Source organism: Diabrotica virgifera, chromosome 3, assembly GCF_917563875.1.
Source record: "Diabrotica virgifera virgifera chromosome 3, PGI_DIABVI_V3a".
Lineage (NCBI taxonomy): Eukaryota > Metazoa > Arthropoda > Insecta > Coleoptera > Chrysomelidae > Diabrotica > Diabrotica virgifera.
In genome coordinates, this window is record NC_065445.1 from 93,669,348 (window position 1) to 93,695,464 (window position 26,117).

At 31.4% G+C, this 26,117-nt stretch overlaps 1 protein-coding gene across 1 annotated transcript in view; it reads right to left on the bottom strand.

Annotated features, from left to right (window-relative positions):
- Nucleotides 1-2,479: 2,479 nt before the first annotated feature.
- Nucleotides 2,480-26,117, bottom strand: part of LOC126881936 (protein RFT1 homolog) — a 71,252-nt gene continuing 47,614 nt past the window's right edge. The window contains exons 8-10 of the mRNA XM_050646672.1: nt 15,453-15,581; nt 3,083-3,203; nt 2,480-2,713 (exon numbers count right to left, since the gene is read on the bottom strand). Coding sequence (XP_050502629.1) covers nt 2,558-2,713; nt 3,083-3,203; nt 15,453-15,581 — 406 coding nt within the window. The 3' untranslated portion in view covers nt 2,480-2,557. The remainder of the gene's footprint in view (nt 2,714-3,082; nt 3,204-15,452; nt 15,582-26,117) is intronic.

Below are 26,117 nucleotides of genomic sequence, written 5' to 3' on the forward strand. Positions count from 1 at the left end.
AAAACGATTTTTAAATATTGCCGTTTATTCTTACAGCGATGGATTTTATTTTCATCCCTACTGGTCCAAAATGCATTATCTTAATTTAATCCCCCCAAATGTTCGACCCTATTTACAGTTGAGTCATTATTCATCTGAAATGAGGTCTAAAATGGCGAGTATTTCAATAACGACGCAACTACCCTGTAGTGGCTCAGTACATAGTTACAGTTCTGTCGCTTTTGTATCATCTGTACACAGTATTTTAGAAGTTAATTACGCAATTAACAGGAACTGACAAAAGGCCATCGCACACATCTTATGGAAAATATAATGTCACTCAAAGTCAATAAAATTTACATGAATATATTCGTCTCGAATTAACGGTCATTTCATATCATTGAGCCAACTCTGAATTTTCAATAATAAGAGCATAAATTGATATAAATAAATCTGAAATCAAATGGGTACGTACATAAGTTAGAGAGAGAGAAAATATTTTAAAATACCCAAATTATCGGTACTTCATAAATCTTTTTCGGCTGTTAAGCCTCATTATTATAATAGTTTCACTAATCCGCTTAGGTCCCGCGGGGTTTAAGCTGTTTTGAATAGCACCCAGAGTAATAGTGATTGTAACTGACACTTCTATGAAATTCAAAAATGTGATTTCGATAAACTTTAATTGCAATTTGCGCCATACATAATCACAATTAAGAGTTGACTCAATGATATGAATTGACTATTAATTTGAGACGAAGCTATTCATGTAAATTTTATTGAATTTGAGTGACATTATATTTTCCATAAGATGTGTGCGGTGTCTTTTGCAGTAAGTCATTCTTCTTCCGGACCGGCGATATGTATAATTATGACAGGTCAACTAGCTCTTAAGCTAACATCAAAAGGTGGGGAACTATCGATAGGGGTAATGTAAATTTATAGGTTTCTATCGATGACTTCCCATCTCTACTAGTTTCATCTCTTTTTATTCACAATGTATTATGTTTTCCATCCTTTGCGTTATTTTGGACGTTCTTAGCGCACTCATCACTGTATACTTCAAAATATCAAATACTACATCTCAACATTTCAAATTTTGTCGAACTTTAATACAGTTTGTCTAATTTACTTACCGTTGCACATCATTATCTATGTCAGAGAACTAAGTTGACATTGTTGCCAAAGTATAAAAAAATCCTGAATCCATTTCAATCAAATAGATCACATAATTATTGCAAACTTGGATTATACAATAAAACAAATTAATATTCAATGTAAATAAATAAAAACATTAGAAATAGAAAACTAGAATTGAGTTATAATCTTACCTTAAAGTAAATAATAAAAACAATAACAATTATTTATGATATGTGTTAAAAGTACATGTTTAAGGCACGCATGTGAAAGTTTGCAGAATGAGCGAAAGCGAGTTCTGCAATTCACATGAGTGCCTTAAAAATGTACTTTTTATCACGCATATCATACAATATTTTTTCTACAAACGTAATTACAGGACAATATCTACAAAAACTTTTACTTGAACTTGACTGACATTCCAATTTTATATTTTTTTGACATTACATCAAAATTGCATATACGGTCAATACGAACTGCAGTGCCTTAAAATTTTTTTAAAGCACTATGGTTTATTTTTTAACCAAGAGGAGTAAACTAAAAAGGCAGATTCACGCCCAAGAAAGTCACTAGAAAAGTCACCAAATACATCTTCTTTTTTAGTTGATCATGTCAGCCCTCAACAGTAATCCATAAATATTATATTATATTAATACATCGCTAAAGAGTTCTAAAAACAACCGCTTTTTATGTAAAAGCAGACTAAAAATCTAATTAAAAGAATAACGCAGAAAACACAAAAAATCGCCGATATAACTTAATTAACCTATGAAATGTCAAAAGTGTCAAAATTTGATAAATGTCATTAGTGTCAAAATTTTATAACAGTGGAGTAAACTTGCCTGCGGTTGGACCAATTAAAAACAAGCATTACAGCTCGGTAAATTTGAATCACTCCTCCTGGTTTAAAAACAAACCATTTATTACAGTTACAGTGTGTTCCGAACAAAATGTGCTTCATAAAAACGCTTTATAATCGATTTATTCAAATTAAACGAAAATTATATTTCTTTAACGTATATTTCTTTAAGTTAACATTAATAGAAATCTTCAAATATTATTTCTACGCGTATATAATAAAATATGTCTAGTGGCTGTAATTCCAGTGTACTCGGCAAAAGGATTCTAAAAAAGAACACACCTACCGCCTAAATATTTCGTGTTGGTATTATGTGACGTCACGGGCTATGACGCGGATGACGTGCAACGGTAAGTAAATTAGATGAAGTATACTTCTTCATTTTAGTCAAGGGACTTTTCTATGTGGTATCAATCTAACGGAACTGGCGTAACAATACTGTTAGCTTCCTTAGTACCTACACACCTGAAAACTAGAAAACTTGTAAAAATAACAATCACTATCTTGGAAAACAATTAATATATTACTATAAAATAACAACTATGTATGTATCACATTCTTTTTAAGATACCTAATGGAAAGTTAATCAACTTTCAGCGAACTTCTTCGTTCCTTAAACTTGTCTAGGGCTAATCTTAATATCACAACATTGTCTAATGCCCATATGGAAATTGTGATAAAGAAAAATACTGCACCTACTCCAATGTGGATAATTAAGGATTTTTGTAGGAGGTACATCTAAAAATTAGAAACATGTAATAAAGAAATATGCTAGACCTATTGACTAGCATAAATTTATACGCATATATGTATTAGCAGATGGAATACGGGAGAGCAGTACCAAACTTGTAATATTTTAAACCTAAACTAATGAAGGAAAGTAAGAAAGGAAAAATAATTATTTTTTAACCCTACATACATTCCTCGCCCGCTATTTTGACTGCAGCTGACAAAAATTTATAAATAAAACTACCATTTCATACAATTCAATTGCGTTGCGTTAAATACACCATTTACAAAGATTGTCTCTCTTGCGCATTCTCCTATTCCAAACTTTACAACTTAATTATATTATAAATAATTTAAACAATATTAAAAGCACAATACCTCTGACAACCTTGTTGCGATGCCTGATATAAGGAGAGCGAAAAAGAACTTCTTTCCTGGAATTAGGCCGTCTAAAGGTCTATACTTCGTGTCTTTGTACTGTTTACTAATAAACCTTAAACTGAAAATAAATAAATAACAAGCTGAAAATGCGAGCATTATCATAACGAAAACTTTGTTTATTTACGTATTTTAATAATAATAGCGTTTATTGTCCAACAGAATCCATTTGCAGGACAAAATATTACACAAATAAAAAATTAAATAAAATATTAGTAATTCATAGGTATCGATAATATAACAAAAATTTTACAAAACTAAATTTGAACCTAAAGAAATAAATTATTAATCACCTAGGTAGATCTTGGCCATAGAAATCAGTTGCTTTAAACTGCAGTTAAATATATCGCAGTAAATACTTAAGACATTATAATAGCTGCACATGACGAATAGAGGAGAATTTAACATAAGGTTAGTTCTAGCTTGTGTATTTCTGAACGTAATCGAATTTCTTACTGGATAAGACGGAATGTTAAAATTTATTTGTCGAAGGATATCGGGGCTGTCAATGAGATTATGTAGTAGCTTGTACAGGAATACCAGGGAGGCATTAATTCGTCTAGATTCTAATGAAACTACGTCCAAACCGCTACATAACTCATTGCTGATACCCCTCGTAGGATATCATCATTATCAATGGTGCTACAGCCCTATGAAAGAGCCTCGACCTTCCCAAGTCTATTACGCCAGTCAGTCCTATCCATTGCCAACCGTTGCCAGTTTGCTGCGCCTATTTTTCTCGCATCCTCATCTACACCATCTTTCCATCTAAGTTTTGGCCTACCCCTATTTCTACTTCCCACAGGTTGTGACATAAGGATTCTTCTAGGAGGGTTGTTATGCTGTGATCTTGCTAGATGTCCTGCATATCTTAGTCGTCCTATTCTTATAAGAGATACTACGTCTTTTCCACCAAATATATGTTTATATCTGTGGTATACCTCGTAGTTGTACCTCCTCCTCCAAATACCATTTTCACAGATGCCACCGAGTATGCCTCTCAGGATCCTTCGTTCAAATATAAGCAGAAGGTTTTCATCTGCCTTGGAGATGGTCCATGTCTCCGATCCATATGTCAACACTGGTTGTATAAGGGTTTTGTATATGGTTATTTTTGTTTTTTGGCTTAAGTTTCTGCTTCTCATATGTCTACTCAGTCCAAAATAGCATTTGTTCGCTAGGATTATCCTTCGCTTGATTTCTTCTGTCATGACGTTTTCCTTGGTGATCAGGGAGCCTAAGTATGTGAATTTGTCCACCACTTCAAAGGTAGAGTTATCAACAGAGAATTGGTGACCGATGTTTATGGCTCTATTGTTGGGTGTTGATGCCACCATCTTAGTTTTCTCCTCGTTTACTGTCAGGCCCATATTTTTTGAGGCATTTGAGAAGGTGTTATACATTTCTTCTAGTTTGCGTGTTGTGCGGGCAACTAGGTCCACGTCATCGGCATATGCCAAAATTTGGGATGATTTATTAAAAATATTTCCTCTGTTGTCTATTCGGGCATCTCTGACCGCCTTTTCCAGAGCTATGTTGAAGAGGAGACACGCCAGCGCATCTCCCTGTCGCAGCCCAATATTCGTTTCAAACGCCTGTGATTGTTCGCCCTGTATTTCGACTTTGCAAACGACTTTACGCATTGTAGCCTTAACCAATCTTATCAGTTTGTCAGGGATGTGGAATTCATCCATGGCTTCATACAATTTATTTCTTAGGACACTATCATAGGCCGATTTAAAATCTACGAAAAGATGGTATGTGTCGATATTGAATTCATTGGTTTTTTCCAGTATTTGTCTTAGCACAAAGATCTGGTCTGTTGTTGACCGACCAGGCCTACAACCACTTTGATATTCTCCAAGTAGGATATATACCCCTCGTAGGATATATACCATTAATTTTATAAGACAAAAATTTTAAAAATTTACGCTGAACCCGTTCTATAATTTGGATGTGTACATCATAAAACGGTGACCAAATGATAGAGGCATATTCCAGTTTACAGCGTACAAAAGTGTAAAACAGTAATTTAATGGCCTTAGTATTAGTGAGATTTCGACTATTTCTAATTATAAATCCATAAGATTTAAGTGCTTCTCTAACCTTTATATTAACATGTTTAACAAAAGTGAGTTTGTGATCAAATATAACTCCAAGGTCTTTAATTTTAGTCAAACGTTCCAGTTCATTGCCATCAATAATATAAGGATGGTATATAGTAGACTGTTTCCTGGAATAACTAACCACCTTGCACTTATTGGCATTAAGATTCAGATGATTTTCCTTACACCATTCATGTACGAGATTCAGTTCACTCTGCAGAAAATAACAATCGTTAAGGTCGCTTATCAATGAATAAATCTTTAAGTCATCAGCATAACATAAACATGGTGCAGAAATAGATTCACACAGATCGTTAATAAATAACAAGAACAATAATGGACCTAGATTAGAACCTTGTGGAACCCCTGAAGAAGCAAGGTACTTTGCCGATTTGTAACCATTGTAAGAAACAAACTGCGTTCTATTTGACAAGTAATACCTCATAAAAGTAACAGCATCCTCAGAAATACCAAAGTGGTATAATTTAGAAAGCAATACTCCGTGGTGAATTCTATCGAACGCCTTCGAAAAATCGGTATAGACGACGTCAACTTGACTTCTATTATCTAGGGCCTCTGAAATATATTGTGTGACCATTAATAAGTTTGTTACAGTGGACCGACTGGAGACAAAACCATGTTGGTATTGAGACAGCTGATTACGAGTTCTTGAATAAATACGATTATACAAAATTATTTCAAAAACCTTCGACAGATTGCAAATTATGGAAATTGGTCTATAGTTTTCTACCTGATCCATTTCACCAGTTTTGAATACTGGGCACACTTTTGACTCCTTCCAGAGACTTGGATATTCTTTATTCAGAAGACATAAATTAAAAATTTTTAATAGTGGCACAGTTAAGGCACCTATGCAATCCTTAACCAGAAAAGATGGTATATTGTCAGGTCCACACGTCATTTTGTCTTTCAATTTCTTACTAGCAGAAATTATCTCAGATTCTACAATAGGATAAAAATTTAAGTAATCTGCGTTAACTGATGAAGAGTTAGCTTTAAAATTAATATCAGATGACAGAAAAACACTATTGAAAAATTCTGCAAAAACATTCACAATATTTTGTGGTTCGGAGGTAGTAATGCTATTATATTTCATTACACCAGGAATTCTTGAACTATTATTTTTCGCATTAACATACGACCAAAACTTCTTGGGATTGATGGATAGAGATATTTGAATGTTATCGACATACACATTGTATGCCAAACTGATTTTTGATTTGACAAGGTGTCTTAACCGTTGAAACTCAAGCAAATCACAATGATTTTTGAATCTTTTAAATTTTTTTCGAAACTTTGCTTTTAATTTGATGTTCTGAATGATGTCAGCATCAAACCAGGGTGGATATTTATGACTAAAATTTTTATAAACTGGAATATACGTATTAAACAAAGAAAACATTTTATCATAAAAATTACTTAAAATTACGTTAACGTCACTAGTAGTATCCAGAAAATTCCAATCCGTTTCGTACAGTTCTCGATATAAAGCAGGAAAATTTGCTTTTTTAAAGTTACAAGTTATTTGCTCAGAACCATACCTAAATATAGGCTCTTTCACAAATATATCCGTAAATGTAATTTGAAGAGTTGGGTGATGAGAGTCTTCATAGAGCAGAGGTGAGTCATCATGCTTCACTTCACAACTGAAATGCGATAAGACTTAGGGCCGGTACTTTATGTCTCCGTTAACAGCCGGTTAGTTAACCGGGGTTTAATCGGGACAGAAATATATGCATAACATAGACATAAACGCAATTATACTTATTATTATATTCATAAATAATTATAATAATAATTATAATTGCTTTTATTACAACGCAAGAGGCCCTATGGGGTACTTTTCTGTCCCGATTAAACCCCGGTTAGCTAACCGAGGTTTAACCGGGACATAAAGTACCGGCCCTAAATCTAGCAGTCTACCCAAATGATTAACAACATTGTTAAATTGTCTAAGTCCAGTAGAGCCCGTAAAACTTAAAACTACAGAAGTTTGGAAATCAGACATATCATTATCAATGAACTTTGGAACATTAAAATCGCCTAGTAATATGGAGTTATTATATAAATAATCAAGTTGCCCTAAGCAATCGAAAAAATATTCAAAGTCAACTAAACTTAACCTATCCGGTAAATAAACAACAACTGTATAAAAATGTTTGTAACCAATCTGGCACTTGACAATGATTAGATCAATTAATGGAAATTGAGCATCGAAAGCCGTAATATCCAATATTTCGGATTTTATGAAGTCTTTTACCGCAAGCACTACACCACCACCCTTCACCTTATCCACCACATGGAATTTTCGGTCCTTTCTATATACTACATAATTATTCGGAAAGAGTTCCATGCTCGAAACATCACCGTGCAACCACGTTTCACTTAATGCTATGATGTCGAATTCACAATTACTAATGCATTAAATAATGCAACTTTGCTATTTAGACCACGTACATTTTGGTAGTAACATGTAAGTTCAACGTGTTGGGATTTACTTGATTTGGAACTGCTGGACACGTTTAGTTTAAAGAGCCATCAGTTTTACTGACTAGAGTAAGTCTGCCCCTTACATACTTAATCGTCAAATTCTGTTCTCCATGATCTGTTCGCCGTTTCAGTTCTGTCCGAAGTTTATTCATGTATTCTCTCTGCCGAGGTGTTTTATCATCAGAGATTGAAATGGTAAAAAAAGTAGATGTGGCTAATTTATTCTTGGTACGCAAAAAGGACTTATCCTGTGCGGGTGTGGAAAAGGTCACTTTGATTGGACGAGCCTTATTTGAACGTTTACCAATTCTGTGCACATGTCTTGAAGAAATCTTATTTACATTATCACCCTGTACTGTAATTAGAATCTCGTTTACTTTATTATTGTCTTCCACAGCAGAATTAGTTTCTGGGACGTTATACAAAATGATATTATGTGATCGATTAATACGGTCCATGGCTTCTTCAATTATATCTTCCTGATGTTCGGAATGTATAGTAGTGTTAATATTAGCAATCTTTCTTTCCAACTCTTGCAATTTCGTTTCCACAATATTGGTTAAAAATTGCTTCAATTGATCGAGCTTGTCCTCTCCATTACTACAAGTATTACATAGTACTTTTACATTTTTACTACGCATTCGTGTGATCCGACTAGCATCATCGCCCTGTAAGCAAATGCAAGAAGTATGCAAAGAATTCATACATCCCGAACATTTTATAAATTGTGTGTTATTGGTAGATTGTTTACAGTTTATACACACAGGTATAACTAATTCTTCGTCCAATTTACAATTTAAACCAAAATTAAAAATCAATTAAATGGCAATTATATTTTGTAGGTAGATATTCGATATTCGACAAATGATAAATTAGACCAGTTTTTTTGTTTGTGTGCTGATATAAACGGCAATATAATTAATTATTGCATATATCGGGATTCACATAGGATAACCAATAAAAATAGGTACTCACGGTTGTGTATCTTGTAATAATGAACACTTTGTGAAAATTTCACTAAAACTGACTTGTATAACTCAAGTAAATAAATGTTCAATGTGAGCCACAAATAATACGTGTTTACTGTTTGGTTTACTATGAACTACTCTGAGTTTATTATTATTATTTTAATTCATAATATGGAAAATTGCTATTATGAAAAGTAGTTTAGAATTAATAATTATTAAATATAACATAAATAATTATGCACATTAAAACGTGCAATTATATCAATCTAATTTAAATGTTATGAACTATAAAGGTAGTTTACTCTTGATCGAAATTCATATTTTTTATATACCTCGTATAAAACGAATAAAATTTTACATATATGATGGTTGCATCTTAAATCTTAGAACATGAAGAGCTTTTTATGAATAACTTTTCTTCGTCAAATTAAAAATAAAAGAGTTATAAATGAAAATGTTGTTGGTATCCATAATTTGAGAAAAATCTTCAAATATTTTTTTCCATTAGAAGGATGTAATTGGACATATCAGACCATAATTTTTTATACCAAACAATATTATTTCATAATATACTGTCGGTTCGCTAAACTCAGACACAACTGGTTAGTGATTTTAGTCAATAATTTTGCCACTTTGGCAAAAAAAATAATTACTAATTAGTTAATAATTACTAAATAATTAGTACCTAATTTTGTCAATTTTGGCAAAATTCGCAAAAACAAAAAAATTACCTACTAAAATCACTAGCCAGTTGTGTTGAGTTTAGCGAACCGACTATATTTTAATTTCATAGCAAATGGAAAAGTCCATTTATCATAAAGGGGAGGCCGAATACTCGTTTAAAAGCTGTTAATAAAGCTGTTAAATACTACTTTTTAAAGCTGTTAATAAATTATTGCTTTTAAAATATACTCGAATTGTATTTTTGAACATCTTATTTATTTTATATAATAATTAAATTCACTATCAAATGTCATTGATGTTTTATTAATACAGTGGAACCTCGTTAACTCGGATTAATCGGGACCGCGGCCGATCCGGGTTAGTCGGAGAAAATGGTAAAAATTAATAAAATACGGTATACTTACAGATATACTGCGTTATAATTGAAATAACATGAAATATATATGCACAGTACACATCTAAACTACGCCTATATCAAGAATTAGTTTCTTTTCCATTGTCACTACAACATTTTTATGTTTTTTTGCCATTACGTAGACAAAAAAAAAACACGCAAACACAAAATGTGGATAGATTTACGAACGAGTACAGAACGGAAGCGAACAATACAACTGTACTACACACTACACACAATACCCTCTCAATCCGATGTTATGTTATTTAATAACAGTGAAGACTAAGGCCATTGTTTAAAAAAATAATTTTTTAATAGTCTTTTTAAACAATGCTAAGACAGTTTGAAATAAATACTACAGGTGCCTGTTGTTTTCGATAACCTGACAATGAACGTTGTGTGCCATGAGTCATTTTTACTATGGTATATCTGGTTCAAATTACACAAATACCCATTATGTTCCGAATATTATATTACATACATTTTTATTGATGAAATGTTTGTCTGAGAAAAGTCGGTCCGGGTTAGCCGGACTTCCGGGTTATCGGGGGCCGACTTATCGGAGTTCCACTGTACTTAATTTAAAATTTAGTTTGACATTCACGAAGTGTCAAACTCAAATGTAAATAACCTATGCTTTGCTTAACAAATCGAGATTAAAAAACTAGCCTACTTAATAGCAACGATTTCAGCTGGACATGTAGTGTGTCGGAAGAAAATAAAACGATTGTGACGTATTTTAGACTTTAAGGTCGATTATCTCGAAGATGGTTAGAAATATCGAAATGCCGTTTTCAGATTTGGATTCAGAAGAAAAAACTACATAAGAATCCATCGATAAATCTGATCTGAGTATTGCAGGAGCGGCAACGCAATAACACACACACTTTAAATGTTTTCGTTGAAAAAAAATAACATACCTAAATAAATAACATAGTAACAGATTTTTATTTATTATGTAGGGAACTTTCGTGAAATTACTTTTTTATATTAGGTCTGGATCCCGCGTATGAAAAAAAAGTTAATTAATAGCAAGCTGAAAATTTCTTAATAGCTTAAGGGTGTCTAGTCGGACAAAGTTTGATATATGGGAACACTGGAACAGGGGAAGTTTTAATTGTGTAACAGGTTAAAAATTTGGAACGGTCAGACCACGAAAACGGCACATGTATTTTGTCCGACAGAACAGACTTAAACTCTTCGAACAGAGATTAAACTCTCATGCAACAATCAGACTGCTATTTATCACCAAATGGGCGTTTTAATGAGTGGAACATGTAGAATATGTCAAATGACAGGAATTATGACAGGTGATAAATAGCAGTCTGATTTTTGCATGAGAGTTTAATCTCTGTTCGGAGAGTTTAAGTCTGTTCTGTCGGACAAAATAAATGTGCCGTTTTCGTGGTGTGACCGTTTCAAATTTTTAACCTGTTCGACAATTAAAGCCTCCCCTGTTCCAGTGTTCCCATATATCAAAGTTTGTCTGACTAGACACCCTTAGCTATAAACAAATTTTCAGCTTATTATTAATCAACTTTTTTTTTTCATACGCGGGATCCAGACCTAATCTAGTATTTGTCTATCATAGTAACATTACAAAAGTTTGGATTTAAATTTGGGAAAAGCATGTATAATTTAGAACCTTCATCGTTAAAAACTGAATCGTCTGTGGTTAATACGTTCTTTATGAAGGATGAAGGCTGTTGAAATTTAGTGTTAATTCGCGATGTTAAGTCACAACGACAACCTCTCGTGGATTTCGGCTGAACTAGCATTGAGGGTGTTTTCAATGTCAAACGCTAAAGCGCACATGCATTTGAAACAAGTAGGTAATATTCATTAGTTATTTTTATATGGTTTAAATTAATTATTGGACAATATAAAATGATTAACATGGAATCTTTAGCTTTCAATAAAAGTTGGCGTCGAGGTTGTATATTGTATATAATATATGTAAAAATAAATAATGTTATAAATAATAATAATAAATAATTACCTACTTGTTTCAAATGCATGTGCGGTCAGCGTTTGACACTGAAAACACCCTCAATGTTAGTTCAGCCGAAATCCACGAGAGGTCGTCGTTGTGACTTAACATCGCGAATAAGGTTTTTCAAATTGTATTAAATTAATGTCACTGTTAGTGTGACATATAATAATTTTCATTCAGATAATTTTAATAAAAACATAATGAACCTCCACTTTCATTACGCAGGGAATACCTACGTGAGAAATTTATAGTTAAAGTGGCGGTTAACGATAAACTGCTATTAAATAAAATTGTTCAACTAACCACCTCATACCTAACTCATTATTACTGGGGAAAAAAAGAAACTGATTTTAGTTGTGGAAAGCTTTCTCAACGTTTCCAATTCCATTGGCGACATACACCAAATAGAACAAAGCTCGTCTCGGAAACTAAATTATGAAGATTATTTATCTCCAGTTAACTGCCATTTAAGTAATATTCGTGCGACAGACTTCCTTACTAAAATAGACCACCTTCAGTGTGTACAAAACAACTGGGGGAGTTATCAGAAATTATATACGGATGGTTCAAAAATGGAAGGAAAAGTTGGATATGCTATATATTACCCATAAAAAAGTATAAAAATAAACAACAGATTACCTGATAAAATGACAATTTTCACAGCTGAACTCATTGTAATCAAAGAAGCATATAAAATATGTATTAATCAAAAACAGCTCAATTATGTTATAGTTACAGACTGCCAAAGCATTGTAAAGAAACTGAAATATAATGTACATAATTTTGAAGAAAATTATATCATCAGTTACATCATAGCAATGAACAGTGAAGCTTTGAAATCGGGCAAAAACATAATATTGTGCTGGATAAAAGCACACATTGGTATAAAAAACAACGAAATAGTAGATAATCTGGCTAAAAAAGCAACAATGAAGAAATCCGCTCTGCGAACCTATCAACTTCCTATGAGAGACATAATTTCTATTATCAGGTCTATCAAACGGATGAAATGGCAGGAACAATACAACAATTCAGACAAAGGAAAGTATTACAAAAAAATCCAGCCTACACTTCCCATCAAGACATGGTTTAATCAAGTTTCCAACAGAGGCTTTATCAAAACTTTGTCGAATAAGAAGCAATCACTGTCTGACTCCAGTCTAAAAAAGAGAAATAGGACTTGTAGATAATGATGAATGTTTATGTGGAGAGCTAGCTGATCTACAACATATGCTGTTAGAATGTCCTTTACATTTTATTGAAATATCACATTTCTATACCAATCTAGTTCAAGTTAATGTACAATTTCCTTTTAATCTTATATACCAGGGGTGGCCAAACTGCGGCTCGCGAGCCACATGCGGCTCTTTGAAGGATTACTTGTGGCTCTCGATTGTACCTGAGTTATTTTTCAATTTTGTATTAGATATGATTTAAAAAAATTATTATCGTTCCATAATATGTGTTTCAAAATGTCTTTTAATTTACTGACAACAAACATGAAAGACTTTGTAACAAATTCCATTTCCATCCAAGATAAGAATGATATGACACATCGAAAACTGCGCTAACGAACATTACATAAGAGTGGCGCAATGTAAATGTCAGTAATCAACCGAATCCAGACCGATTTTTGTATAACTCTTGCTACAGATGTAATTTGTAATTTGTATTAGGTACACATTTTGCATTTAGATCATTTTACTCGACTTAGAAATTTTTTTTACCATATTATACTAGAAAAACTTAACGAGTAGGTATATAAAAAATCCGGAAGGAATATTGACCGAACTCCAAAATAGATTTGAAGACTTAAAATATGTTAAATCGTCTCTTCATTTTTTTCCGAATTCATTTGAAATGAACATAGTTCATAAGGTGAATTTTTTATTATTACCAATATATGACCCAAACAACATCTGGAGAATTAAAATTAATAGAGACGCAAGAAGATCAAGCTCGAAAATAAAACTATAAGTCGATGCCGAATACCGAATTTTGGAAATTTGTACCAGAATCCAAGAAGGTACCCTAAAAAAGAATGCTTGTCGAATTATTTCCATATTAGGAACAACGTACTTGTGTGGACCATTTTATTCCATTTTATAATTCGTGAAATCCTAACACCGATCAATATTACCTAACCAGCATCTAAAAGAATTACTGAGAAGTCACATATTAATCACCAAATTCTAAAGAATTATCAAAAGAAGGAAAACAAAAATGTAATTAAGTTTAAATATTTCGTAATTGTATTTGGGTTTTCAGTAAGTAAAAGTTCTGTTAAAAAAATTGTAAATACCTTCTATACATAGATACTTTTTGAATAAGTATTTTATTGCGGCTCGCGAAAAACTTCAACTTGTGAAAAGTGGCTCGGACTATTAAGAAGCTTGGCCACCCCTGTTATATACCTTTTACAATCAAACAATCTAGATATTTATAAAATTTTATACAACCATGTTAATTGTTTAAAATTAAAGCTCTGATAAAAAAATTATATTAAAAAATACTAAAATAAAATAAAAAGTTACTAAGAAGATCTAAACCTCCGAGGTGTTGAATCGGGTTTAGGTCTTAGCGTAGTAAAAAAATATACATAAAAACAAAAGAAAAAAAAAACAAAAAAAACTAAATAAAAAAAAATAAATAAAAAATATAATACAAAAAAAAATAAAAAAAAAACTAAGTAAAAAACTTAGTAGTAGTAATAGTTTTAAATTTAGATACTAAGCATATATTTTGTAAAAGAGAGAACTGAAAACACATTGACTGGCCAGTTGGTTGCTTAAACCAGTGCCAATAAAACACAAACACACACAATAAAAACGTCACTATTTAAAGTTCAAATTTGCGTATTTTATCTTCAATAAATCCATAGTTCACAAAAAAGACCAGTATGTTACCATAGTAGGGAAAGTCAAGAGTTGGAGACACCCGAGAGAATAAAAAGGTGATAAAGCAATGCAAAGCACAGACAAGCCATCAAAGGACTAGATTCACGTACGGCAGATTAAGACTGCGCATGGAAGATTGTTAAGAACGGATGTTGAAATAAAGCAAATATGGTATGAGTACTTTAGAAAGTTACTAAACGAAGTACACCAGAGGAGAGACACAATACCTTAATCACTTGCGATGTACTGAAAACATTGTACTTATGTACTTATATCCAGTAAAAAAGAAGAATTGCATAGAAAGGTTAATATTTGAATAACGAATCAATAAAAGAGAATATAACATTAATTATGACGAACTCTTACATTTTTACTTGTAGGTACATCAACATATCTTGTACAATTTGAAAGGTTTCAAATAGTTCAACAAAATATTTAATTTAATTCAACTCGAAAATAGTAAATAATATTAAAATAAAATTGTATACCATTTTTATTCAGTTGCAATGCGAAGGCAAAACAATCTTATTTTTCACTTAGAACAGGGAGCGCAGTCCAGCACTCTAAATCGACGATTTTCGACTCTTATTGGAGTCATCATCGGAGAGGCGTACGCCTGCTGCTCTCTGCTCGAAGTGACCAAAGCATGAAAGTTTATCCCCGCATTGCAACTGACGTGTATGGAGTAGGTGACTAGCGTCATCTGGCAACTGTAAATAATAATATTCTTTAATAGTAAATAATATTCTTTATCTTACCTATGAATGATTCTGGCTGTCATATTAATACAATTGGCTAAAATGAATCCCACTGGTCCAAATATATAAGTAAATAAATAAGATATTATTAAAAACGATATGGAAAATATCACCATTATGTAGTTGTACCTAAAATATAAATTTGATTATAGAATATTAAAATTTTGATATCTGTAAATATTTCTACATTATTTTATGTATCTGTATCCGCTGGTAGCGTTAACTATGATTATAGGTCACGTGGTACACTGACGTCGCGGGGGACGATCTTATGTGTATGCTTTATGTGTGATTTACAAAAATAAGAGATTATTTTATAATTTTACTATTAATTTTGTGCTAATGTGTTAACACATTAATCTAAATTTGCTAGAAATACTCTATATGGCAGAAATGTCTGATATAATACATAAATATAGTTTAAATATAGAAAAATACGAAAAGATTTTTAAGACTGACAGCCGAAGTATGACGTCACGACTGTCATATTGTTATTATCACTTTGTAAACAAAAGTTGAAAAGCTAGGATTTGTACAATTTCAAGCCTTTTTACTTCCTATAAAGTTGAAGTGTTGCTTCCTCTGCGTAAGTATAGTGTTTTTGAGATAATACCACCATAATTCGATCTTAAACTTCTATGAAATACAATTTTTTAATGATATTCATAATGATGTAAAAAGAGAATATTCTCGGCGAGAATTTTCTTTAAAGCGCCAAAACGTTAAAAGCTTTACTGAATAAGCGTAACTGAATGTTTTTTAACTTAGAAAATCATATAAACAAAGAACTACTATCGTCAAGTTCACTATTGAAAATTGAAACAAGAAGAAAAAGCAATAAAAATTTTTGTCTCTAAAAGAAAACAAATGGCAATATGTACATTCAATTCATTTGGCAGCGAATATATTGGATCCTAAGTTTAATGGTGTTCACTTAAGCAGAGAAGAACAAGTTGAGGGAACTGCGTTTATAGATAATTTAGCAACTTTTAAATACGGTGATGACTCGGCTGAACTAATGGCAGATTTGGCACTTTATCGGTCTAGGGAGGGATTTTTTTGGAAAATCATACGTTGTAAAATCAACTCAAAAGTTAGACCCAATCATATGGTGGAAAGGTACATGTTTCGGGACAAAATTAACCAAAATAGCAGTTGATATATTAAGCATGCCTTCATCCAGTGCAACGACTGAAAGAAGTTTCAGTACTTATGGTTTTATCCACATACCCCAGGCTGTGGGTGAAAAATAGGTCGATTTCAGGATATAATTCAGGAATTTTTGAAACCTATCAGGTGTTGTAAAGGACGATGCCAGGAATAACTTCTACTAAAATGTAACCAAAAATATTGTGCGCTTTTTTTTATTGCGATTTTCATTTGTTAAATTTGTAATTTTTAATGATTTTTAATTTTGTAGCTTAGGATATTGATATTAGAGAAAAACTTTTTAATAGAAAGTTGTAGTAAATTAAAAAACCTACAATTTGAGGTAGGCTAAGTTTAATTTGGTTAATTGGTTATTACAAAACAGCCTGCGAAAGGTTCAAAATGGCCGTTTTTTACAATTGCATTATTCATTGTACAAATATTTTTTTATTTTTTAAAGCTTTAAAATGAAGATCTTTCAATTCCAAACATAAAAAAAATTGTAAAGGCAGATTAACGAATTTGTTGCTTAGATAATATAAATTGTTTATCCCAAGGTCAAATGTCGAAGGCTATAACTTTTGGAAAAAAAATCGTAGTGAGTTGCTGAGACATCTAATCTCCTTTTAAAGAGTTATATTTTCATATTCTGATGTAAATAAATGCGTAAAACATTTTAAACCTCTAATTTTTGGGTTTGAAAATAAGGGGGCAAATTTCGTTATAAACATTTAGAGCTGAAGCGGCCCTCTACATCCTATGAGTTTTTAACTTACAGATTATTGTTGCTAAAGATGAAACGAAGATTTATAAAAAAATAAAAAAATTCTACGACCAACTGAAGCCGAGATAATTGTTTTTTTTCTTAAGTCGTAGTGCCTTTATTTATAACAATTAAGAAATTATTTTACAGTCATTGACTAAAGAAAGACTTATGTTATCTTAAAATAAAAATTATTATAAAATATAATTACATTTAATTATTAAAAATTATTTTTAAAATCGGTGCTTTTGCGAGCGGCCGAATTTTGCAAATCGCCCGGCTGCATATTTACAGATGTTAGCGTGTGTAGACACCAGGGTGTCGAAATTAGTTAGGGTTTGGAAAAACAGTACATTTACAGATGCTAGCGCGTGTTGACACCACGGTGTTGAAATCAGTTAGGGTTTGGAAAAAGAGTACGTTTACAGATGCTAGCGTGTGTTGACACTATGGTGTTGAATTCAGTTAGGGTTTGGAAAAACACTACATTTACAAATACTAACAGATTTGGACACCAGAGTGTTAAAAGCAGCTAGCTTTTTAGTGGTTATACGAGTACATGCATAGATGCTAACGGCTATTGACACTGATTCTATATACCTACTGCTGTGGAAAAATATTAAAGTGATTTAGGTATTAATAAATAATTAAACGTTGTTGGGATATAAACAATAATATATTAACACAAAAGAACAACATAAAAAATAATGTTGTTCTGAGGCGTGATGATTTCCTTGTGGCATTTTTATAATTAACTATTTAGATGGGAAACAAGCCACAATTAAATTGAAAAATATAATTTTATTAACGTTTCGATGCCCAAGTCGGGTGTCGTTGTCAAAATACAAAATAGTACTAAATTAAACAAAAATGTTGTTGCTTAGTAAAAAATTCTTGTAATAATTTATTTAATCTGACTCATTTATATTGGCAATTCAGACATATATTATACATTTTAAAGTATTTTTTACTAAGCAACAACATTTTTGTTTAATTTAGTATTATTTTGTATTTTGACAACGACACCCGATTTGGGCGTCGAAACGTTAACAAAAATTATTTTTTTCAATTTAATTGTGGCTTATTTCCCATCTAAATAGTTAATTATAAAATGCCACAAGGAAATAGCTTCAGAACAACATTTTTTATGATGTTCTTTTGTGTTAATATATTATTGTTTATATCCCAACAACGTTTAATTATTTATTAATACCTAAATCACTTAAATATTTTTCCACACCAGTAGGTATATAAATTATATAAATTCAATGTCAATAGCCGTTAGCATATATGCATGTATAACCACTAAAAAAGCTAGTTGGTTTCAACACTCTGGTATTCAAATCTGTTAGTATTTTAGTCCAGGGTAATAAGGTTTTTCCCATGACACTCGAGCAGCCAGGGTACTGAAGCGTTTTTTCGACAGGTAATACCTATAAGAGCAAATTGTAACTATTTCCTGCGTAGGATCTGGCGGCCATTTTTATTTATAAACAATTAAGTGTCAAAAAATGGCATTTTCCCCTTTTTTTCAAATCAATGGAAAACAGTGAAACTTATGGTTTTTTTAGTACAAATATCTTTGAGATTATGGAAAAAGCTTTAAAATAACGTATTTCAAAGTTTGATATACTCATTTATTGTTAATATAATTGCGGAAAAAGGTCGGAATTGCAAAAAAAAATAATTTCGCAATATCTATTGTAAAAATTAGTGTACAGCTTTGATATTTTTGTCATATAAGGGTTATTTAGTGCTTAATATGTGATAAAAATTTCAAAGCGATTCATTCAATTGTTTAAATTTTATTCAAATTGTTTATCCCAGAGAAGATCAGTTTTTTTGCAGTAACATAAGTCAGAAAAAAATGACGTTAGAACCATACCACAGGTGTCAAATTAAAGAGCATGAGCTATGTTTTTAACTTGGTTTAAAAAAAGCGAATAAAAATGCATTTATTAGTAATAAATAATTATGCAAAAGTACCGTAAATCTTTCCTTGTAAACTTTTTATTTTGTTATATAAGAAATTATATATATTTATTACAATTTTTTATCAATTATGATATAAATAACATTACTTGGTAGTTGTGAACTTAAAACAGGGTAAAAATGTTAATTTTTTTTGGAAAAAGTTATCAAAAAAGTTTATAAGGAAAGATTTACGATACTTTTGCATAATTATTTATTACTAATAAATGCATTTTTTATTCGCTTTTTTTAAACCAAGTTGAAAACGTAGCTCATGCTCTTCCATTTGACACCTGTGGAATGGTTCTAACGTCATTTTTTTCTGACTTATGTTTTTGCAAAAAAAATGCTCTCTGGGATAAAGAATTCGAATAAAATTTAAACAATTCAATTAATCGCTTTGAAATTTTAATCACATATTAAGCATCAAAGAACCCTCATTTGACAAAAATTTCAAACCTGTGCATTAATTTTTACAATAGTTATTGCGAAAATATTTTTTTTTTGCAATTCCGACCTTTTTTAGCAAATATAATAACAATAAATGAGTGTATCAAACTTTGTAATATGTCATTTTAAAGCTTTTTTCATAATCTCAAAGATATTTGTACTAAAAAAATCATAAATTTCACTGTTTTCCATTGATTTGAAAAAAAAAGGAAGAAATGCCATTTTTTGACAGTTAATTGTTTATAAATAAAAATGGCCGCCGGATCCTACGCAGGAAATAGTTACAATTTGTTCCTAAAGGTATTACTTGTCGAAAAAACGCTTCAGTACCCTGGCTGCTCGAGTGTCACGAACAGGGTATATTTTTGTCTTATTACCCTGGCCTATTTGTAAATGTACTGTTTTTCCAAACCCTAACTGATTTCAACACCGTGGTGTCAACACAAGCTAGCATCTGTAAATGTACTGTTTTTCCAAACCCTAACTGATTTCAACACCCTGGTGCCTACACACGCTAGCATCTGTAAATATGCCGCCCGGCTCGCTTCAAATCCGCCCGGTCGGAAAATTTTTACGTAACTTGTATTAAATTTTGACAGAAAACAATTTAATAATATTTTAGAATCTGTTAGAATCTTTTTTATCATGTACAAAAATGATACATATATATGAAATATATAACTATATTTTTAATTTTTTTATTGTTATATAAATAAAATAATAATAATGTTACTTCTTACTATAATATACAATATAAAACTTTTTCTTCTTGTAATGACTATTCTTTTTGGATTTCACATATAAAAGTTTATCAAGAAAAACAAATACAGTGGTAAATAGACTGTATATTATAATGGTAATATTATTAAATTGTTTTCTGTCAAAATTTAATACAAGTTACGTAAAAATTTTCCGAGCGCGCGGATTTGAAGCAAAATTCGGCCGCTTCCAAAAGCACCGATTTAAAAAATAACTTTTAATAATTAAATGTAATTATATTTTATAATAATTTTTATTTTAAGATAATACACGTATTTCTTTAGTCAATGACTGTAAAATAATTTCTTAATTGTTATAAATAAAGGCAATACGATTTAAGAAAAAAAAAAACAATTATTTCGGCTTCAGTTGGTTGTAGAAAAATTTAATTATTTTATAAATCTTCGTTTCGTTTTCAGCAACAATAATCTGTAAGTTAGAAACTCATAGGATATACAGGGCCGCTTCAGCTCTAAACGTTTATAACGAAATTTGCCCCCTTATTTTCAAACCCTAAAATTATCTCAGCTTCAGTTGGTCGTAGAAATTTTTTATTTTTTTATAAATCTTCGTTTTATCTTCAGTAACAATAATCTGTAAGTTAAAAACTCATAGGATGTACAGGGCCGCTTCAGCTCTAAATGTTTATAACGAAATTTGCCCCCTTATTTTCAAGCCCAAAAATTAGAGGTTTAAAAATGTTTTACCCATTCATCAGAATATGAAAATATAACTCTTTAGAAGGAGATTGGATGTTTCACCAACTCTCTACGATTTTTTTTTTCAAAAAGTTATAGCCTTCGACATTTGACCTCTTGGGATAAACAATTTATAATATCTAAGCAACAAATTCGTTAATCTGGCTTTACAATTTTTTTTATGTTTGGAATTGAAAGATCTTCATTTTAAAGCTTTAAAAAATAAAAAAAAAATATTTGTACAATAAATAATGCAATTGTAAAAAACGGCCATTTTGGACCTTTCGCAGGCTGTTTTGCAATAACCAATTAACGAAATTAAACTTACCATGGCTCAAATTGTAGGTTTTTTAATTTACTACAACTTTCTATTAAAAAGTTTGTCTCTAAAATCAATATCTTAAGCTACAAAATTAAAAATCATTAAAAATTACAAATTTAACAAATGAAAATCGCAATAAAAAAAGCGCACAATATTTTTGGTTACATTTTAGTAGAAGTTATTCCTGGCATCGTCCTTTACAACACCTGATAGGTTTCAAAAATTCTTGAATTAGCACAATATTTTTGGTTACATTTTAGTAGAAGTTATTCCTGGCATCGTCCACCTGATAGGTTTCAAAAATTCCTGAATTATATCACGTTTTTTTCACCCACAGCCTGGGGTAACTCCTCTAAAAGAAACCGACTTACTGCTGAATGGGCTGGTAAGGCTACGACCAGACAAGCGACAATTTACAGCGCTGTAAGAGCAGTAAAATGAAGCGCAAAAAATGGGTCGTACCCTACGTTGCTGCGCGATATTTTACAGCATAGTCTGGCCATCCACTACACTCACCGCGGGACCCACTTTTCGTGCTTCTTTTTACTGCTCTTACAGCGCTGTTTCGTCTATAATTTTGTATATAATTTCATGATTTTTAATACCCTATTTCATCTTTAACAGTATCCCTAAGCACGTCATAGGGTTCATTCTCAAAAAATTCTCCATATCGACAATATTCTTAAGAATATTCTCGAGAATATTATCCGATTTTTCATTCTCGATAATTTTCTAACACTAGATATTCATCAAGCAAAGGTGAGGAACTTTTGTGAACCATTGTATCTTGTATAATAAAAATTGTAATGTGCTTTGCCCCGGATTGTAAACAATATAGTGAAAGAGATATATGTAACTCTTTGTGTTTCCAAGGGATCTGGTTGAAAAAAAAGAGGTGGATTCCATTACTAAGGTAAGAAAATATGAAGAAAACGAGCTGAATTTACCACCCGTGGGGGACGGCTTACAAATTATGCCACCATGAGAAGCACTGTCGACATGTCATATCCTCTCCATGTCAACCCTCTCATCGAATTGTAAAAATATCTATTTCATAGGTGATTATAATTTTCCTCATTGAAATTTCTTTTCTTAATATAATTTTTTATGTTCACCTAACGCCGTGGATGTTATTTCTTTCCATTAAAACACTGTCTTTTTTAACTTGTTTGTATATATACAGGGTAGTCAACTTTTGTTAAAAAGTCCGTTATAATATACAGGGTGTCCCGAAAAGATTGGTCATAAATTATACCACACATTCTGGAGTCAAAAATAGTTGGATTGAACCTAACTTACCTTAGTACAAATGTGCTCATAAAAAATGTTACAGCCCTTTGAAGTTACAAAATGAAAATCGATTTTTTTCAATATATCGAAAACTATTAAAGATTTTTTATTGAAAATGGACAAGTATCATTCTTATGGCAGGATCATCTTAAAACAAAATTATAGTGAGATTTGTCCACACCATAAAAATTTTATGGGGGTTTTGATACCTTAAACCCCCCCAAACTTTTGTGTACGTTCCAATTAATTCATTATTGTGGTATCATTAGTTAAACACAACGTTTTTAAAACTTTTTTTGCCTCTTAGTATTTTTTCGATAAGCCAGTTTTTATCGAGATGCGTCTTCTTTTTTAATATATTTACATAAACATTTTATGGGAGTTTTGTTCCTTTATACCCCCCAAATGTTTGTGTACGTTCCAATTAAACTATTATTGTGGTACCATAAGTTAAACACAGTGTTTTTGAAACTTTTTTTTTCCTTAGTCTTTTATCGAGATGTGGCTTCTTTTTCAAAATATACCTAAAAATGAAAATTATAAATACATTTTCAGATTATTAACAGGTCTCTATAATCGTACTTAACCATATACAAATATGTGGTGGATTCGATAAATATTCAAAATATCTCGATAAACACTGGCTTATCGCAAAAGTCTTAAGAGGCAAAAATGTTTTAAAAACAGTGTGTTTAACTAATGGTGCCATCTTTTGACATTAATAAACGTCAAATACGGTTGCATCTAAAATAGCTCTAGAAAAAATTAATTTTTTAGTAGTTTAACTTAAATTAATTTTATAGTGGTTTTAATTATCACTGATAAGAAGTATCTGACCTATGGGTTAAACAGCCTAGGCTTCTTTTCACGGTGTTTAACTTTTGTGTGAACAGTTTAAAATTTGGCCACAGTTAAACGTACCTAAATATTGACATTCAGCTCGCAGTTTTTGTAACAATTAAAACATTTAAATTTCATCGTGGGTAAAAACATTTACATATTGTAGAATAGTGATACAAAAGTGAAAATATTCTCCCCAGATGGGGGAGAATATAAAAAAGACGCCAGTGTGCGAACTAAATACTGCTGAAGTTATTAGTGTTAGTAATCAAGACATGGATACAGGAACTATCACCACAAATTCTTCTGCTACAAGGGAGGTAAAACTTTTTAATATTAATTGTAATAGTTACGACTTTCAAAATTGTTGTGTTTATGTTGAGAAGATCAATGATCAGAATATTTCCCGTTTGCACCCAATGGTTGTTGCAGATATTTTACATCAAAAATTAAAGATTAATAATATTAAGCAAATTAAAAGTATAGGAAGAAACCGTGTTAAAGTAATCCTCAAATCTATTTTGGATGCAAATAATTTAGTCAATAATAGTCACTCAAAAGACGATAATTTAAAAGCGTACATTCCAAATCACCTCTTGGAAATCAAAGGACTGATACGCGATGTTGATACCAAATGTAATATTGACTATTTGAAGAAATATATGAGCTCTAGTTCACCAATTGTTGATATTAAAAGAATGCACAGGAAAGTAGAAAAGGATGGAAATACAGAATACGTCTCATAGACGTAATGTTATAATTACTTTTGAAGGCAATTGTTTGCCAAACTATGTTGTGATTATGTATTTTTCCAAGTGGAAAAATTGTTGGGTAAAGTGACGCAATGTTATAAATGCCTCAAATATGGTCATATTTCTAGACAGTGTAAAGGTACACAGGAATACTGTATACAATGTGGACAAATTAAAAATGACATACATACATGTGATAAAACAAGAAAGTATTGCATACACTGTAAAACTGATAAGCATATATCGATCTCTAAAAACTGTCCTTTTTTAGAACATAAAAAAAAAATAAAAAATATCATGATGGAACATAAAATCTCATATTTGGAGGCAAAAAATTTGAGCGACTCATCATTTTCTGGTCTTATTTCTAATAACAGATTTGAAATATTGTCAAATTCAGACAAAGAATTTCCAAAATTAACTAACTCCTCTGAAGTTAGTACATCTCCTTATTTCAAGCCATTGAGGCCTCATCTACAGAAACCCAAAAATTTTAGCCAACCAAGCTGTAGTACATCAAGCACTGAGTATAGTGCAAATAAAAAAAGAAAAGTATCATCTCCAACTTCCGAAGATCCTACACCATATCTCATCCCTTTCAGATTTGGACCGTCTCAACCTTTACCTCCCTTAAACAAGGAAAGTTTTTCTAATACAGACAATGATAAAAATAAGTTAGTAGATTCCTTAGTACTTCTTTTCTCAAGTTTTATTCAAAATATTAATTGTTTAGAAGAGGCAAAATCACTTGACATGAATTTGTTAGTCAAAGGTATTAATAATGTTCTAGATAATATTTTAAAAAATAACTCATCTAATGACAAACAAATCTAAACTCAAAATAATACAATGGAATGCTCGATCAGCTGTTGCTAACAAAAACAGCCTTATTAACTTGTTAATAACCGAAGATATTGACATAGCTTTAATAAGTGAAACTTGGTTTAAACGGGATGTTGTATATATTTATAGAGGTTATAATGTGATACGCGAAGATCGCGATGACGGCTATTCTGGAGTTGCTATTTTAATTAAAACTGGTATTCCTTTTGAGCGCATAACAATTAAAAAAAATTATATTCAAGACTTGCTTGCTTGTGGTATTAAAATCAACTATAAACAAAGTTATTTAAGTTTACTCTCTGTATATAGGTGCCCAAAAACTAAAACCAAAACCGAAGATTGGGATAAGTTATTTTCTCAACTAAAACACCCTTGTATCATTGGAGGAGATATGAATGCACATAATTCTCTGTGGGGCTCATATAAAAATGATAATATAGGCCATCAAATTGTGGAGACAATTCAGAATTTAGATTATGTAGTAATGAATAATGGACAACCAACTTGCCAAACGAGTCCAGGAAACTCAGATTCCATGATTGATGTCACGTTTTGCTCACCATCCCTTTTTGATAAAACTTCGTGGTCTGTAGATCTTGATACCTTGGGATCAAATCATTTCGTTATAAAGGTTGTGATCGATGTCTTGGGAACTAATGCTAATACCATTTATCCCAGTAGTAAGTGGAACATTAAAAAAGCAAATTGGTCATTATACTCTCAGCTTGTTGAATATAATTTCCTTATTGACTGTATTAATGAAGCTTCTAAACAATCTATTTCTGAATATAAACCATTTAAATGCAAACGGACTCCCCCTCCGTGGTG